The 19,866-nt window shown below is 40.6% G+C and overlaps 1 protein-coding gene across 1 annotated transcript in view; it reads left to right on the top strand.

Annotated features, from left to right (window-relative positions):
• ALK (ALK receptor tyrosine kinase) overlaps positions 1–19,866 on the top strand; it is a 579,386-nt gene that overhangs the window by 172,503 nt on the left and 387,017 nt on the right. Inside the window, exon 3 of the mRNA XM_053382982.1 lies at positions 7,133–7,291. Within this exon, the coding sequence (XP_053238957.1) occupies positions 7,133–7,291 (159 nt within the window). The remainder of the gene's footprint in view (positions 1–7,132; positions 7,292–19,866) is intronic.

Raw genomic sequence — 19,866 nt, 5'->3', positions numbered from 1 at the left:
TACGGTCTAAGGCATAGACGTAGCGTTGCGCGCTGCGCGTCTGGAAATGAAACTGAACTTCAATAAAGACTTTTTTACTTGAGGAAGAAGCAGCGTTGGTCTTGTGTGAGCTGGGACCTTGGGCAGCGCTGACAGTTACTATTAATTTACCATTGCCATTTTTTGTGGTTTATCTGCTGTTTTTAATTGATATTGTATTTGTTTGTTTGTCATTTTTATTTATTAAATTTATATACCGCCCTATAAGGTAAAGGTAAAGGACCCCTGGACAGTTAACTCCAGTCAAAGGTGACTCTTGGGTTGTGGCTCTCATCTCGCTTTCAGGCCGAGGGAGCCGGTGTTTGTCTGTATGCAGCTTTCCAGGTCATGTGGCCAGCATGAATAAACTGCTCTGGCGCAGCGGAACACCGTGACAGAAACCAGAGTGCACAGAAACGCCAGTTACCTTCCTGCCACAGCAGTACCTATTTATCTACTTGCACTGGCATGCTTTCGAACTGCTAGGTTGGCAGGAGCTGGAACAGAGCAACAGGAGCTCACTCCGTTGCGGTGATTCGAACCGCTGACCTTCCAATTGGCAAGCCCAAGAGGCTCATAGATCTCAAGGCAGTTCACAACATCTTATATCCTACCCTACCTTCAAAGAGCCTAAGAGGGAACACATGAGAATATCACAGTTTATCCTTATCCTTAAAAGTTTATCCTTTTTTTTTTAAAAAAAAAGGTTCATCTGAGAGATAGTGCCTGGCTTAGCTGACTCAGTGACTGTACTCTCATGCCCTCCTGTACTCAGTGAGGCAAACAGAAGCAGTAATCCCTTTCCTGCTCTTTTAGGCCTGTAGCCAATATCCACTCTAGTACATGTAGGAATGGTTGAGCGACTCAATATTTTTGAATTCCTATAGGAACTGAATTGATCTACATATCACAGACTAATGTGCAGATAGTTATCCACCAGCTTTTGTACTTCTCAAACGTTCTGATATAGTTCTCAGCTAAAGGGAAAGTATCAACGTGCATTTTTTTAAAAAAGGTATATTTGGAAGCAATGTGTTTAGAGAAGCATATTTTGAGAGAAAATATGCAAATAACTGAATTTACATGTGGATTTAAAAAGAAAATTACAAGTTAAGGAAGGAACAGGATGGAGTAGACTCACTGTGAACCCATGCAAAAGTGACACACACCAGCAAACTGCCTTATATCAAATTAGGGCATTGGTCCATCAAAGCCAGCACTGACTGACAGCAGTTTTCCAGGATTTCAGATGTGTTCATCTCATGTGCTCAGACAACCCAGACCTTCGAATTTTCAGTTAACACCCAAAAGATTGAGTGCAGGTTTTTTAAAGGCTGAGCTCCTCTTTAGACTTCAAAGCTGTTTTCCTCCACAAAAGCTATTGAGCATCTTCCATTGCAGCTTTACAGATCTATTGAATTAAAGCTGAACTCTGGAACTCCCTGCCACACACAAAAAAATTATTGTGGCAAAGAATTTAGCCATTTTAAAATAAAGATTAGATATCCATAGAAAATGATGTCAGTAATTGGCAGCTGATTATTCTAATCTCCACTTTCATCTGTCACTATTTCATTTCATTTTATTGATCTTTTTACTGACTTTGCCATTGCACTACCACTTTGTGACCAGTGAACCTAAGTAATTTTTAGCCTTCTCAAATGTACCCTGGATCAGAATTCCTGATCTTGATTAGAATGTGATTCTAGGATGAAAAAGAACCCTGGCCAAAGATGCACCAGGCCACAGGTGTTTTATTGGGACTAGTTTAGCAATGTCTCAATGAAAAGCAAAGACACAGAATTACAGAATTGTACAGTTGGAAGGGACTGCAAGAGTCATCTAGTCCAACTCCCTGCAATGCAGGAATTTCAATTAAATTTAAATCCTATATAGTCATATGTGAAAACTTCTGGTCCCAGTATATGTTAGAGCCAGGGCAAATTAACCCCTCTACCTGAAAGGGACTAGGAAGAGATCGCCCCATCTCCATTCCTAGTGAATCTTCAGATGCATCTCTGAATTCTTTGCTGCATGTATTCAGCTTGCCCATGCAGCTCCCACCCCAGGATTACTCCTTGACCCCAAGAGCAAACGTATCAATTATCCCACACTGAGATCAATGCTAGCAGTTGGATCATCCTTCCCTGATGTGTGGATCCCTGCCTTCCCATTCTAGATCTCTGAAGATACATTCAATTACCAGAATGGGAAGAGTCAGGGAGCAGGATATACCTCTGATACCACCTTCATGCACCTTCTTAGGGAGGTGGGAGAGGTATTGTCAAAAGGCAAATAGGGAAGCTTTCAAACTGGCTTTGCTTTTGAAATTAGTAACTGGAAAATCAATATGTCACTTCCCTGTCATGAATTAAAAGCTTATGGGCATTATAAATTAAGTATATAGAGGTTAGCCAGTGTTAATAGAGGTCCCCAGGGCTCACCAAACAGTACTTCTCCCAAGAAAGCAATTTAAACACTGTCTCCTCCCTAATGCATATCCTTGAATATTTATTTAGCAGGACTTACTGTAGTAAAAATGTCTCAGCATTGTCCATACTGCTTGTACTTATGCAAGTATTTGTGGATTACACTTGCCCAGGCCAGTGTGAATTATAGGCCTAGCTTTGCTCCTTGCAGTAGTGAACATGGGCTATATATTGAAAGGGAGTATATGAATTCCCCTGGAATGGGAGCATGAGGTTGATCATGGGTCACATGCTTGTGGTTTCCCAGCAAACTCTTCATACCCCAGAACAGCCAATAAAAATGCAAATGAAATGAAATCACTGCCTGATACTTGGAGTCTAGACATGCTGACCAAACAGCATGCCAGAACATGGGCACATCAGTATGCTCAGAGGCCTGTCCATTCAAAACACCACAGAACTAAAGTGTCAGATCTTGGCATTTGATTAGGTCAGAAGGATTAGATCAGTGGTTCTGATTTAGCTAAGTACTGTAGACCCCTGGTTTTTCAAAAGTCAAACCATGGACCCCCTACTTTTGAAAATAGTGGTATCTCTGTGGTAGTTTTTGTTATGTGAATGGAGCCACATTGCCTTCCAACATGTCACATGATTTGTGCAAGAGCATGGTTCCCCAAAAGGTATGTTTTTTGGGTGCTGCAATCTTGTGTGAGAGTACAGGCCCCCCTCAAAGGGGATGTCCTGGACAGTTGATGGGCAAGTACCACGGACCCCTGGGTGGGTTATGCAGACCCCCTGGGATCTGCAGACCACTAATTAGGAACCACTGGACTAGATGATTTGAGCTTTGTGCGTGTCATTTCTCATTCTGTGCTATTCACCCATTTCTCTTTTAAGAGATTCGCCTTTTCTCTCCCCTGCACAGTATTAACCATGGCAGTCGAGTCCTGAACATGTTTAGTAAATCCCATAGACCTCAACATTTTTTGTTCTTGAGTTTTGGGGTGGGTGGGTGTTTTTTGTTTTGTTAATGCATTTTGTGTTCTCATTTTTTATTTCTATGCTGTGAATCATCCTGCGATCTCAGATGAAGAGTGGTACATTTAATTAATCAATCAAACAAACAAACAAACAAACAAACAAGGTTTACGCCTTAGACTTATGCTAAGGATTGCAGCCTCAGTTTGATATAGAGATATATTCATTTCTGAAGAACAACTCTAATGAAGATTTCTGATGAATTGTGCTGGTAGACAGTTTGTGATAAATTGTTGCTTTTTTGTAGTTTCCTAAACTTCTGGTGTCTTTGTCAAAAGACTTGAAAAGGAAAGCCTTCTGTTTTAGTGTAAATGGAGAATCTGGATTTGTGATTCACCGGACCGTAGCAATTCCTCCTAAGGCTTTACGATCTGTGGATTTCATACAGCTGCTGCATAAACATATACTGATATAAATCTTTTGGAAATCTCACTGCACAAAGCTACTGAGTATGCACTGTAGCTACTTCCTAAAATTCCATATCTAGTCATGTATTTTAGAGGTGGCATAAAAAGGAAAACTCTCCTGGTTTTTCTATTAAATTTAATTACTTTCCCTTACATATTTTCTTTCCTCAGCTTGGAGGAAAAGGTGGCTTTTATTTAAACATGTAGAGCTTCAAAAGGCTGAATGCACCTCACACCACACCCAAGCTAAATAGCAAGTATTTGGCATACACTGAAACAGGACATTGTGGTGTTGCATTAGAAATGTTCCTCAACTTGTATAAATAGTAATTCTAATTATGAACAACTCACCACTCACTAGTGCTAAAAGAAATCATATGTTTTCTACAGTACATTTTTGTGACAGCAAACTAAAAAATGGTAGGAACAAAAGAATGGGCAGCTTACAAATGAGGTTATATACAGTATGTATAATGTGCACTTTGGCTGAGTTGGGTTCCTAATCTTAGCTTCATCTGAGCTTTTAATTAAGAGTGTACCTTTAAGCTACATAAAGTAAATACAGTGCCTTTCAAAGGAAAATGTGTCCTGTTTGAAATCCCTTTCAAAGTTCCGTGTATTGAGGATAGACCAGACCAGGAATATGGAGTATTAATCTTATGAGAATAATGAGATACTATGTACCAGACATTAGGCAGTAGTGATTTTGTCATTCCTTCTTTTGATTTTCCAGTATAGGCCCGAACATTAATTGAAAGCACTGTCGAGAAAGACTAACATGACCAAATTAAAGCCTGTCTTACTGCAGCCTGCCTAGAAACATCAATTTTATGGGTACCAAGTACAACTTAAGTGCCTGTTATTTTTATAAGAAGCCAATTGAGGCTTCTCTGCTGGGGAGAATAACATATGCATGTGCAGGGGTGGCAATTTTCATTGGGTGTGGAATGAGTTTGAACCTCTTCTTCCCCTGTGGAATGGCCTTGATGTGGGTAGGAAGAGAAGCTAGTGCCCTCCCCAACCGCTGCTATTTAAACAGGTTTAGTAGGTGGTTGGTAAGAGTGGAATGGATGGTCCCTGAACAAACACTTTCCCTTTTATGAACCTGTCCGCTTACTAAGATATTTTCACGAGGCCCTCCTGGTTGTGTCGCAGTCTGCTGAAGTCATGCAACAATCTAGATCAGCCATAGGCACACTCGGGTCCTCCAGATGTTTTGGGACTACAGCTCCCACCATCCCTGACCACTGGTCCTGTTAGCTAGGGATGATGGGAGTTGTAGTCCCAAAACATCTGGATGGCCAAGTTTGCCTATGCCTGATCTAGAGGAGGGCCTTTTATGTGGCAGCCAACTTGGGAAACAGTCTCCCCTCAGCCCAAAATCTGTTGAAAAGGATTGCTGCTTATGTTTTAAGGTAAAATATAAATTAATATGGTGGGTGGCTGCAGTCTCACCAGCACTATGTTTTGTGACTGGCCAGCCTATAGACACATTAAAAAAACAAACAAATCAGGGGAGTCGGGGAAGGGCAGGAGATCTGTGGCCTGGAACAAAAGATCGGGGTCCCTGCCCCCCCCAGGGTATTCCCTAACACTGCCCCTTTCTTTCCATGCTTCATTGCCTCTCTGCTCATCTCCTTTCAAACTTATCAGCCTAGTTGCTTTGTTACCTGCTGACTCACTTATTTTTTGGGCTCATTTACCTGCTTAGCTTCACCTCCTCACAATTCCTAGAATCATAGAGCTGGAAGGGATGCTGAGACCACCCAAAAGCAGGACTGTCCACATGCTGGTGCCTACATATCACAGACTAAGGAGACAGTCAAATGTGAGCATGACACCATAGCTTAGGGCATAAGAAGTAATTCTGATATTAAGGAAAACCCAGCCCACACTGTTAGAAACTGTGTAGACTGAATGTGTGCGCGTGTGTGCACATGCAGGATTGTTTCTACTTTCCTTAGTTGTGACTTATGGGTGTCTATCAGTTCTGTGTGCACAGAGACTATGCATATATAATTTATTACATGCACAGGCTCTCCCTAAGCAACTAAGAACCCAGTTTTCCCCATGTATGTGGAGAGAACTTGTGCAGGTTGTACACATAACAGGGCTGCATGCACATGAAGCTGATAAATACATGGAGGTTCAGAGTAGGCATGGAGGGCATCTCGCACTGCTGCCACACATTTAGCCCAGCTGCTTTGAAAAGAGCTAATCTCTTTCCTCGTTGATGTGCTGCTTGGTGGTGTGTTATTGCTGGGTACCCGGAGTGAACAAGGTGCTAGCAATGTCACAAAAGTAGTAGCACATATGGTAAAGAAAGTAGAATGAAAAATGTAAAAAGGCTCATTCATTTCACTTTGTCATTAAACAGGTGAATTATCTGAAATAGATCAGAGAAAGGGCGAGGGTATTAACCTTAGGATTAAAAGGTATGATGCCTCCAAGAGAATGGGGTGAAGATCATAAATCTATGCAGGCTGGAAAGAAATGAGATGTTTAATAGAGAATCTAATTGAAGTTTAAAAAATGTCTTGGCTGGTTTGGCTAGTGTCAACTTCAATTATTTGGGTTAATCTTATCCTGGGACGAGAAGAATAGATGTTAATGAAAATCTCCTAAGAGCAGCAGTTTTCCACCCCCAAAGTTCTGAAATTTCTAGGCCAACTGTAGACTGAGGGCAAACATAATTTGAGTCACAAAAAAAGGGGGCGGGGAAGATTTAAGCAGAACTAAAACACACTACCACTGCAATTTCAAGGAAAAACACACCTCATCTAGCGCTTCTTTAAGAAAACAAAATAAAAGAAGAAAAAGGAGTAAGGAGAGCAACATGCTATGTTTGAAATGGTGCCGTTAATTTGGTTTGCTCCTCTTTTTGTTTCTCTGCTGCTCTTTCTGCAGATGGACTGCCCATCTCAACAAGGAATAAAACAAAAATAGAAATAGATGTATTGGAGCAGGAGCTCTGATGGCACAGGCATAGCCATATGTGCTTCTTTTCCTAAATCTTATTCCTAGGTGTAGAGATCTATTTTCTTTCCCAGTACAGACTGAAGTTGAATCACAGTGAGAAAATACATATCCTCAACATATGGTGATATGGTCTGTTTTCCTAATGTGGAATGGGCAAAATAATTATAACAATGGCAATGAAATATCTGTTGTCTGTTGGCAGAGTTAGTTGTATTATTTATTTTAGAATGTTCTCTTTCTGTTTTCCTTTCCTTTTTCCAGTTTTTGACTGCAATTTTGAATCGCACTGTGATCTAGAATATTCCCCACCGATGAAGGAGGGACATAACAGATCCTGGCACCGAGTGAGTGCAGATGAATTCTCACGGCTCCATCTTTTGGATGGCCCAGAGAGGGATTACTCTGAAAATTCAGCAGAAGGTGAGAATAACAATCTGTATTCACTGAACATGATGGTCGAAGTCTTATTACTCCAGGTGGAATAGGATTTTATTTTGAGCTTATGGTCTGTTTCTCAGCAGGTGTTGGGGCAGATGTAAAATGTTTGCTATGAAAGGTTACAAGAAAAAACATTACATGACTAATAAGAAGGACATGCAATCTTATGAACAACATTTTAAGTCAATCAGTCTCTGGAAGTATTACCTGTACAACTTGTACAACCCAAACAAGAACTGATATGTTAATGGATAGATTCAAAAAAATCTCTTAACAAGCCGTGATACACATGTGAGGACTTTCCTGTTAGAAAGTGACAAGGCGAATATGTGATGAAACTTTAAGCAAACATTCTATTGTGTGATAATGGCAACCACCGAACAAACAGCATAGACATTGAAATCTACCCTAAGATTTTGCTATAACCTCTTTGTTCAAATGTCTTCAGGATCAACACCAGGCCATGGTGTAACAACGCTATTTCCATGCAAGTGTGTGTTCTGAATTCAGTTGCAGGGCTTTAATGCAAATAGCATTCAAACTTCTTGTGACTTCTGAGAAAAGCTCCTTAATTAAACTGCTAATTATTCCCCAGAGGATCCTAGAGGGCAGTCTTAGAACTTAGGACGGTGCCTCCTCCTGGCATGCAGGCAAGGTTCTTCTTCAAATGACCTCATCTAGATGGAGGAGCCATCCTATTCTCCAGACCAGCGCTTCCACTTTGAAGGCTGGGACTTAGCTGTGCTGCTTAAGAGCTTGGCTTTTCCTCTTCACATCTTTCCCCCTCTCACTCTTAAATTTCTTTATCTCTCCATTCTCCTCCTCACGTCGTCATTGCTCCATCTTTTCCCCATCCCATCCCCAGAGGTGGTTCACACCTATTCAGACAGGAGAGGTCAACAAGCTGGTCAGCAGACATTAAAATTACTACTTCCCTAGAAGGGCAATGAACTGGAAAACTCTAGCAGTGGATTCTCCCGTGGCTGCGTTTTCTTCCTCTGTGGTCTTCCCTTCAGAAGGAGAGAGGGACCCAAAGGGATGCCTGTGAGAAGCATGTGAAAGTGATATTATGCAGAGATTTTGAAGCACAGACAGCTGCCTTTGGAGCTTTGGTGTTCACTTGGGCTGTTTTCAGTTTCGCAAACTTCAGATAGCTCCTTGGGGAAGTGGTGGGATTATTGAGCCATGTGTCATTATGGGGATTAAGGGGTTGTCCTTGCTCTTCTATTTTTTAAAAAAAGATATTTATTGAAGTTTTACAAAAAGAAGAAAATTACAGAATAAAAAGAAAGCAAAAAAAGAAGAAAAAAATTACAAAAAATACAAAAATACATAGAAAAAAAGATACAAAATACAGAAAAAGTAGATAGAAAATAATTAAAAACAAATCAATTTTTTTCATATCTTAAATTTCGTTTGCTTATTTCCCTGACCTCCTCACACCTCCCTTTTTTGTATTCCCGTTCACATGGTTAGTTCAGCAAATCCTTACCCTCTTTCTTTTATCTTAACTCTATATCTCAACATATTATAACTTTATATTTCCATCCGTTATCAATCCATTTATACATATTCTTATTAACCTTGTTGCTAAGGCCGCTTGATTTCAATCCAACATCATTTTAACATTCATTAATTTTACAATGTTTCTGCAAATAGTCTGAATTTCTTCCAATCTTCTTCCACCGACTCTTCTCCCTGGTCTCGGATTCTGCCAGTCGTTTCCGCCAGTTCCATATAGTCTATCACTTTCATCTGCCATTCTTCCAGGGTGGGTAAATCTTGTGTCTTCCAATACCTTGCGATGAGTATTCTTGCTGCTGTTGTAGCGTACATAAAGAAAGTTCTATCCTTCTTTGACACCAATTGGCCGACTATGCCCAGGGTTAAGGCCTCTGGTTTCTTCAAGAAGGTATATTTAAATACCTTTTTCATTTCGTTATATATCATCTCCCAGAAAGCCTTTATCCTTGGGCACGTCCACCAAAGGTGAAAGAATGTACCTTCATTTTCTTTACATTTCCAACATTTATTATCGGGCAAATGATAGATTTTTGCAAGCTTGACTGGGGTCATGTACCACCTGTATATCATTTTCATAATATTCTCTCTTAAGGCATTACATGCCGTAAATTTCATACCTGTGGTCCACAACTGTTCCCAGTCAGCAAACATAATGTTATGTCCAACATCTTGTGCCCATTTAATCATAGCAGATTTAACCGTTTCATCCTGAGTATTCCATTTCAACAGCAAGTTATACATTCTTGAAAGTATCTTTGTTTTGGGATCTAACAGTTCTGTTTCCAATTTTGATTTTTCCACCTGGAAGCCAATTTTTTTGTCCAAATTGTAAGCCTCCCTTATTTGATAATAGTGAAGCCAGTCTCGCACTTTATCTTTTAATTTCTCAAAACTCTGCAATTTCAATTTGTCTCCTTCTTGTTCCAAAATTTCCCAATATTTCGGCCATTTGGCCTCCATATTGAGCTTTTTCTGAGCCTTTGCTTCCATCGGTGACAACCACCTTGGGGTTTTATTTTCAAGTAAGTCCTTATATCTTATCCAGACATTAAACAATGCTTTCCTGACAATATGGTTTTTAAATGCTTTGTGTGCTTTAACCTTGTCATACCACAAATATGCATGCCACCCAAAAACATTATTAAAACCTTCTAAATCCAAAATGTCTGTGTTCTCAAGAAGCAGCCATTCTTTCAACCAGCAGAATGCTGCTGATTCATAATAGAGTTTAAGGTCTGGCTCTTCTAGCTCTTCCCCACTGCGCACCAGGAGAAGGCACTATCCCAAGTATCAGGGCTGCCCTCTAGGAACTCCTGGGAATAGAAATTCACACTAAGCATTTCCATTTATCTCTTTTAACTCATGTGAACACCTTCTTTACCAGCCTGTCTCTGGGGGAGGCCCTTCTTGTTGTTTCACCACCAGGGGAAGTACACGGTGTCGTGACAAAAAAAGAAGTCTTTGGATTGGTAGTGCTTGGCCTCTGTAATGCCTGTCCCTCAGAAGTGTGCCTGCCACCAATTTTACTTGGATTTCAGCGTCAGTTTAAGTCAACCATTTTGTGCAAGCATTTAGAAGAGGTTAGGTAATGTTACCACTGTGGTGTATCCTACTGTGTTCAAAAATTGTTTCTGTTTTTAAAAAGAAATGTTGGTATTGACCAGTTCTGTATTTTGTTGATATTTTGCTGTAATCCACCATGGAATAAGTATTTATCTAGTCACATTACACGCAAGTTGAAATTTGATCCTGAGGATGGAATTTAATGAGGAGACTACATTTGTGAACTATCTCTAAGGTGTAAATAATTAGAGCACTGTGGTTTAAGATTGCTCTCACTAATATTTCATTAGCAGGTTATGACTTCAAAATGCTGTGATGACCCCAAAAGGGGAATGGCCCTAAAAGGGTTGCTTTAGGAGTGCTGCATGAAGGCTGTGGAGTCAGATAAGCAGGCTGGGAGTAACCATTAAAACTCCAGGTGAACCCTGACAGAGCCTCTTCAGAAGAACTGTAGTCTTGTGATTCACAGCTAGCTGTTTCCTTTTCTGTCTGTGGATGATGCCTTGAAAAATTTGCTCTTTCAGTGAGCATTTTCCATTCAGTTTTAAATCATTTTGCTTACAGCTGTTTGGCACAGAAGTATTGTGTGTGGTCTGCTTCTATCTTAAATAATTAGGCATAGTATTTTCAACCCCTACTGTTTGTTTCCTGAAAATGTGATTCCAATTAGCTGCCTCCCATTTCAACTCCATTCATAGATGGTGAGTAGGAGGAATAAATTTGTCCCACCATCTATTTCTGTTTGAAGATCCTGGTGGGAGACATTCCTAGCATAGGATAACACCTGCTACTGTCTCATCCTGACTCGAATGAGGCATGGATCCTGATTTGGCTCTGGATTCAGGCCTCAGCCAGATATGTCTCTCTAGTGGCTTTAAATGAATTCAGTTAAATTGATGAATGTGACTTCATGTGACTCTTGTACAAATCCGTTCACTGAATTTTATTTAGAAGGAATGTTCTCCAGATTTATTGCACCTTCTCCATGTATGCAGATCTCCATTTGTAACTAACTTGCTATGCGGAAAGTGTAATAACTTTCTAATTAGTCAAATGTTTTGGACATTTCCTGAGCCATCATATCGTAACTGTATGATATAAATATTGTTGGTATGAGCAGCAGAAAAAATATATACTTCATCTAAACAGTGATTGTCTTTTTCTCTGAGATGTAAATTTATTTTGTGGGGTTGAAGCTCTCCAAATCTGATGAAGTTACAATAAATGTAAAAGAATTACATGCTCTGTTAGTTAGATGCTTCCTTTTTGTTTCTCACAGAGGTACTGAGACGAAAAGGTCACAGGACAAAATGTTCTGGGACCTAGCTAGGCAGTGAGAATATTAGCATTCAGAGACAATGAATTATTGGACTGTAAATGCTTGCTGACTTTAATTTATGGTCCTTTTGACAGAGAAGGATGAGGGAGACACTACAGGATAATAAAGCGATAATCCTGAACAAAATATTATATATTAACGTAACTAGAGAGAATAAATCAAGGCATTGGCTTGCAAGAAAATAAGCAACAAAGAAACATCAAACTTCCTAGAGTGAATATAATAAGAAATACCCAGATAGAAAGATAAAAGTGTACATAGAAGTTGGGTAGTTCAAGTCAGATGAGTAACATTGATTGTATTCAGTGCAAAGAAAAGAAACAATGCTGAAGGCAGCAGCCACATATCTGAGAACCAGTTTTGCATAGCTCTCACTATATTTTCAGATGTCGTTCTCAGGACTATTCCCCCTGATATGTAAGATGCTAAAATAAGGAATGGGCAGCGTGCCAGCATGTGAAACAGCTATGCAAAAGCTAATTAGGAAAGGAACCAAAAATAAAACCAGAAATATAATAATGGCTTATTGTTAAATAATAATAATAATAATAATAATAATAATAATAATAATAATAATAATATTTCTATACCGCCCTTCAGCCGAAGATCATACGGTGGTTATACACATCTACGATGTGACCATTCTTGGAATACTGAAAGAATCCTGGGTACTGTAGTTTGTTAAGCCTACTTTGAATTGTAGCTCTGGGAGTGGGAAACTACAGTTCCCATGAATCTTTGGGGGGTAAGCCATGCACTTTAATGGTGTGTTGGATGTATTTTAAGTGACTTTGAAAGTGACTCTTTCCTGTGTCACTGAGATGCCTTAGCAGCAAGACTGACCCAAGATATTTTGGCATCTGAGATGAACCACAAAATGTCCCTCCCCCGCCAGAGAAGAAAGGGTGAGTGACAGTCTGCATCAGGAACAAACGACGGGGAATAAGGATCTACAGTGAGAACAAGGGTGGGAGAAGACTGTTCTCCAAGAGGCTGAATTGTGGGGCAAGCTGCTGAGGAGGCAGCAGATCTGACCTCCAAGGAGCACACCATAACTGTTGCTGTCACTGTGGCAGCAGTGGGCAACACATTTCTTGGAGGCCATGGATCTTTCTGCCCCATGGATTCTGCTGCTCAAGATGGTTGCCTCACCATGCCTCATGGATAGGCCAGCCTTGCTTAGCAGTAAAGACTGTTCAGGACTGAACATTTCTGCTTTGTCTTCATAGCACACAATCAGGACAGCTGCATCAGAAAACTGCAGAAGAGCTGAATTCTAAATTTTATCTTGGCATTTGTCACATTGTTTGCTCTGGGAACCCCATCCAGTGATTTCTCCATGGTCTCATGGTCTCCTCAGTGTTTCAGCACATCAGTATAGACCACCTAGAAAGAAATGTAACAATATAGCTTATATAAAGAAAATCTGAAAGGATACTAGCTTCTCCAATAAGGACATAACAGAGATGTTAACACATGGCAAATGTACCTGACTTTTTGAAGTAAAGTACTGAGGAACTTCCTTTATAGCTTAAAGAAAATATTCACTCTTAAACTAGCTAATTCAGAGGCATTAGCCTCATTAGTGACACAGTGGAAGCTTTGTTAGTACAGCCTTTATGCTCTAATGAGCTTTCTCCAAAAAGGCAGTACCCGTAGATTAACATGTTTAATTTTGCATATGCCTGCTAATTTTGCAATAGGTTTATATTTATTTAAAATACAGAACTGGGGTATGTGTGGGTTAGTCTGCTAATCTTCTTGAGAGGTGTGTGTGTGTGTGTGTGTTACTTAATTACCTAGAATTTTTGTGAACTGAATGGCTTCTTATATAGAATGAAATGAAAACATTTAGTATGTCTAGTATGTCATAAGTATGTATAAATAATGACTTATGTGCCCTTCAGTATGAATCAGTTATTACTGTCTCTTGAATAAGTGAGTGGCTTCCATAGATTTATAGGGAAAAGAACAATGCAAAGAGATAGAAACAACAACAACAACAAAACAACAACAACAACACTCCCCTCTTCTTTGATGCTTTGATAACCCATGTCCAGGACAGGGCAATGTGTTGCATGAACTTTAGCCGCATCACAAATTGCACACCCTATACAGTACTTTTTGCCATAAATGTAAATAACTCAGACGTTTGGACCACTGCTTTCAAAGGAGGAAGGAGGTTTTTCCTCAATTCAACAGTGTCCCTTATCTGTAACCCATAACTCTCTCCTATATAACTTCATGGGAAAACATGGAATCTTTTGGAGATTGTAAAGGTATTTCAAGTGAGGATATACTTCAAGTTAAAACCTCCTCCCATCCCAGGTACTAATAGTAGTGGTTTAGTATATGTATAATACTTTGCTTCACAGCTTAGTAAAATGCCTTTGTCTACATAAATTCACAAAACCTGTGATATATGCATCAAGTAACCAGATGCATCCTATAACCTGTTTCTCTATTTTATTTTGTTCCAACCAGTGCTAGGACAATGATATTCAGGTTCTCAATCTACTGGCAGGCCAGTAGGGCAAGTAGCAGGTTCTAGAACAAGTTTCTGGACACAGTAGGGGGCTTGTCCAACTAGGTAGGTAGAATTTGGGATCAGATATAATGAGATGGTGGGAAAAGGCATTTCATCAGCAAAGTCCAGTCAACTATAGCTAGCCCTGAAATTCCACCTTTTCATGATGCACATGTTGGGCCATTCCTGGATACACTGGCACCCTGAGCCTTTCTTTGGATGTTGTTCTAGCAGCACAAAGACCTCATGCTCTGCCTTCTAATACTTGCTACCACTTTGGCTTATCAGTGGCATTTCTAGGGCATGAACATAATTAATACAACACACCTTCATATATTCACTGAGTATGGGGGAAAGGGTTTCAGTGAAACACTTCAAAACACTCCAAAACTGGCTTGGATTCTAAGTTTTACTCCATACGCAGAACAGAGTTCTCAGTCATGAAACAAAAGTTTTCTTGTCTTGCCTTCCCACTTAAAATCTGTTCCTGGGAGTTGGAGGACACTTGGGAATGGAGGGGGAACTGGCAGGCGTCAACACTACCGTTACATGAAGGACGGAGCAACTTAGAATCCAAGTCATAGAATCTATAGCATAGATATTAAAGATGGACTGCATACCCTAAAGCATGTTAGGGTACAATTAGCAACATTTTTAAAAATGGACAATGACTGATGTCAGAACTTTAGTAATGTTTATATATATATATGTGGATCGAGAACTCCCAGAAGTGCAAGCTGGATTTAGAAGAGGCAGAGGAACCAGAGACCAAATTGCAAACATGCGCTGGATTATGGAGAAAGCTAGAGAGTTCCAGAAAGACATCTACTTCTGCTTCATTGACTATGCAAAAGCCTTTGACTGTGTCGACCACAGCAAACTATGGCAAGTTCTTAAAGAAATGGGAGTGCCTGATCACCTCATCTGTCTCCTGAGAAATCTCTATGTGGGACAAGAAGCTACAGTTAGAACTGGATATGGAACAACTGATTGGTTCAAAATTGGGAAAGGAGTACGACAAGGCTGTATTTTGTCTCCCTGCTTATTTAATTTATATGCAGAATACATCATGCGAAAGGCTGGGCTGGATGAATCCCAAACTGGAATTAAGATTGCCGGAAGAAATATCAACAACTTCAGATATGCAGATGACACAACCTTGATGGCAGAAAGTGAGGAGGAATTAAAGAACCTTTTAATGAGGGTGAAAGAGGAGAGCGCAAAATATGGTCTGAAGCTCAACATCAAAAAAACGAAGATCATGGCCACTGGTCCCATCACCTCCTGGCAAATAGAAGGGGAAGAAATGGAGGCAGTGAGAGATTTTACTTTCTTGGGCTCCATGATTACTGCAGATGGTGACAGCAGTTACGAAATTAAAAGACGCCTGCTTCTTGGGAGAAGGGCAATGACAGGCCTAGATAGCATCTTGAGAAGTAGAGACGTCACCTTGACAACAAAGGTCCGTATAGTTAAAGCCATGGTTTTCCCAGTAGTGATGTATGGAAGTGAGAGCTGGACCATAAAGAAGGCTGATCGCCAAAGAATTGATGCTTTTGAATTATGGTGCTGGAGAAGACTCTTGAGAGTCCCATGGACTGCAAGAAGATCAAACGCATCCATTCTTAAGGAAATCAGCCCTGAGTGCTCACTGGAAGGACAGATCGTGAAGCTGAGGCTCCAGTACTTTGGCCACCTCATGAGAAGAGAAGACTCCCTGGAGAAGACACTGATGCTGGGAAAGATGGAGGGCACAAGGAGAAGGGGGTGACAGAGGACAAGATGGTTGGATAATGTTTTCGAGGTTACCAGCATGAGTTTGACCAAACTGCGGGAGGTAGTGGAGGACAGAGGTGCCTGGCGTGCTCTGGTCCATGGGGTCACGAAGAGTCGGACACGACTAAACGACTAAACAACAACAACAAATATATATATATAGCCAGTCTGTGTATCTAGGTTAGAAAACCAAGCTGCCAAATCTGCCCCTTCCATGTCTCTTGATGTATTTTCCATACCAGCATCCCAATTCCAATCCAAACCTCCAATCTGCCACACTGTGTGTGTGTATGTGTGTGTGTGTGGCTACAGTTTAAGTGTTTCTGCTTGGCTGAGCTTGACGAAGCTCTGCTGGCATGGGCATCCATTAGTTCAGACTGCACTGCATTGGTGGGTTGAAGCAATGAACCTGGCAATGAACCTGATCCAGGACTCTCTGCTGCAGCAGCCTGAACCTGGCATTGAAAAAATGAGATGAAACACACACACTTGCTCTGTTCGTTGTGGGCTTCAGATGAGGCGGGAGCTTTATCCAGCTCCACTGCTGTCAGGCAGGAGTTAGGATTGCTCCTTAGTCCATTATGGGTTGAGAAGGAAAGGGGTAGCAGTGAGGACACAGGAGTAAACAAAAGGATGTTATCTATTAAGGTTCTCTCCATAAAATAGTTCGTCTTCCTGGCTTTGTTCCAGCAAGGGACCTTGTCCCTGTGCTAGCCACATCTGTTAGGTTCTATAGCTGTTCTGACTTTTGAAATGTGTGCCAAGTCACCTGTAGTGTTAGCAAAACGCTTTATGCCATAGGGAAAGAGGTTGGGTTTTTTAAAGTCATTAATATGATACGTGGACCACAGATGGAGGTTTTGAACTGTTCTTAAATTTCTGAATATTCTCACATACCATGTTTCATTACCAGGAAAGTGCTACTTCTAAAATGCCCCTATGTAACATATATTGATGCTGCATAATGCTTAGAAGTTGTATAGTAAGATACATTGTAAATGCATCTTGAAAGTATTGTATCACCATGGAACTCCTGCTGTAGTTAAACAATCCTCAGGGGAAGGGGTGATGAACTAATGGCTGACATCATCAGCTGGGCAGCTTTCTAATTTAAGAAGATATGAGAGATGCCATCCCAGTATTCAATACTGAGAGTTTATTTCAATTTGAAGGCAGATAATTATTACGTTTGCTTTAATTCAGTTAAAGTGATAAGCAAGGAGTGCTCCCCCCCCCACAATGAAATGACAATAAACTATGTCTAGCTGTTTGCCTATGTCTTCTTCGATATCTTTCTATTATGTGTATGGCGTGCTACATCACTGAGTCATTTCCATAGGATCTTAAGAATATAATTATCATAAAAATTATGATTTAGAAACAGTGCTGGCTGGTCTTATTTTACAAAGCACTAGCTAATTGGAGTTTATGTAGGCAGAGGGCCAAACAGTTTTTATTCACCTGACTGATGAATCAGACTACTCCATTGAGATATTCGTTTCACTTACTGGAATTAACAAGCAATGAATGATAATGAAAATAATAGAACACTGCGTCGGCATGATTGAACCTGGTTGTCAAAGCTTGGCTAGATTAGAGCATTGTAGCCCTGTTGTGATCATTTGGTTTAAGTGTACTCTATTGTATTTCTTACCTGCTGCTTACCACATGGTCCCAGGATAGGTTACAGCAATAAAATATACAGTGGTACCTCGGGTTAAGAACTTAATTCATTCTGGAGGTCCGTTCTTAACCTGAAACTGTTCTTAACCTGAGGTACCACTTTGGCTAATGGGGCCTCCCGCTGCCACTGGGCCGCTGGAGCACGATTTCTGTTCTCATCCTGAAGCAAAGTTCTTAACCCGAGGTACTATTTCTGGGTTAGCAGAGTATGTAACCTGAAGCGTCTGTAACCTGAAGTGTCTGTAACTCGAGGTACCACTGTCTTCTAGAACCCCAAAACAATTACACTCATAAAACAATAATTCCACATACAAAACAGACTGGGATAAAGATTGCAACTTTAAATGATTGTTGAAAGAGGAAGGTGCCAAAGAAACACACAGAGATAGGACCTGTCTTATTTGGAACAGGAGGGAATTCCAAAGGGTAGTTGCTAAAGACCCAATTCCTATATTGTATAGAATGGACCTCTGGATAAGATGTTATCTGCAGTGATTGATTGGATATGTAAGGAGGGAAACTTTTTAAAGTATTCTGGTCTCAAGCTGTCTAGGGCTTTGTGCACCAGTACCAGTGCACTGAATTTAGCTTGGTATCCAATTGACAATGTGCCATTTCAGCACCAAGACCTGGTGGCAGTTTGCTGAAGGAGGCACTTGGAGGTGGGTTGAGATTAGGGATGGACAAATCTGTCGTTTTTTGTTTTTCTCGGTTTCCCACTCTTCAGTTTTCCACTTTTCCTCATCAGTTTACAAATAATATTTTTAAAAACCCAGCCAAATTCCATGAAACTTCAGCAGCATTTTAGTGCAAATATGTCATGGACTGGTTGGATGCAGAAGAATAGTGGGAGGAACCAGCTGGGGAACCCCCAAGGGAAGAAGGCTCAGAGATTGGTGGTAGGATGGCTAAGAATGGTCAGAGGGAGAAGACTGGGAAGAGGACATGTCAAAACTGAACAGTGAGGAGAGTTTGTGGCAGAGAGAAGTCTGGAATCAGAGACAGAAGCTGAAGCAGGCGAGGAGAGAGGCCAAGAGACAGAGATGAGTCAGGCTGGTGAAGAGTCATGGGTGTCTACCCCTCCTGCTGCAAAAAGCTCCCCTCCCCTCTGGTCTCCCAGAACCAGGAGAGGCATGAAGCAGGAGGAGCAAAGGCAGACATGCAGGCGCAGTCTCTGATTGCTTGGAACACATCCTGGACAGGAGGAGACATAGCCAGCTGTAGGGAAGTGGGGATCTTAAGTTTCGGCAACTGCTTCGGGCAAGATTTGAGTCACTGTGCTCATTAGGCCTAACAGATCCTGTGCATATCCGTTTGCTCAGTGTGATTTACTGTTGGCTCGCTCTTGTCAAAATCTCTCATGTACACAACTTGCTATGCAATTTTGCCTAATATAAACTCCTTCTTCTTCTCCTTCTCCTTCTTTGCAAATTAGTGTTCCACATATGCCTCTTGTATGCTGTTTTCACTAACATATGCATTCTTATGCACACTTTAACCTAGTATATACATTTTTGTACACATGACTTGGTTGCAGAATTGCACTGCAAAATTCAGAGAAGTGCGAATTTTGAAGGATGGCTATGTTTTGTTTCACATATTGTTTTTGAAAGTGTAAATTAGGTGGGTGCACCTATAAAAGCAAACTGAAATGAATTTCTCCCTTATCCCTAGTTGAGATGGACTTAGAGCCATCTGACTCTCGTAAACAGATTGTGATTTGTGATACCTTGGTGCTAAGCTAGCTAGCTAAGGAAGAAAAACAAACATATAATATAATATTTTTTGTGGAAAACTGCAAACTTGGGCAGTTGCTCCAGAATGCTGATGCCTGTCCTGCCTCAAACATAATTAATGGCAAGTAGTCAAGTGAGAGGCCTTCACGTAATGTATGTGTATAAGTGATTTGATTTGATTTACTATATTTCTATGCTGCTTTTCATTCAGATGAATCCCAAACAAGTGGTTTAACAGCTCAGGAAACTGGTTTTTCAGTTTATTCTGATGGGCTCAGCAAATACAATGAGTTGCCAGATGTTTCTGTTTAAAAGCTGTGGCTTCTTTAAAAATTAATGACTTTCCTTTTTAGCTCGTATAATAAAGTAAATGTCTGTTAAACAAGGCCAGAGGTCCTATTTAAAAACA

The sequence above is a fragment of the Podarcis raffonei genome, chromosome 3 (genome assembly GCF_027172205.1).
Source record: "Podarcis raffonei isolate rPodRaf1 chromosome 3, rPodRaf1.pri, whole genome shotgun sequence".
Lineage (NCBI taxonomy): Eukaryota > Metazoa > Chordata > Lepidosauria > Squamata > Lacertidae > Podarcis > Podarcis raffonei.
Note: the sequence above shows the minus strand (reverse complement) of the source record. Positions and strands in the feature narration are given on the sequence as shown.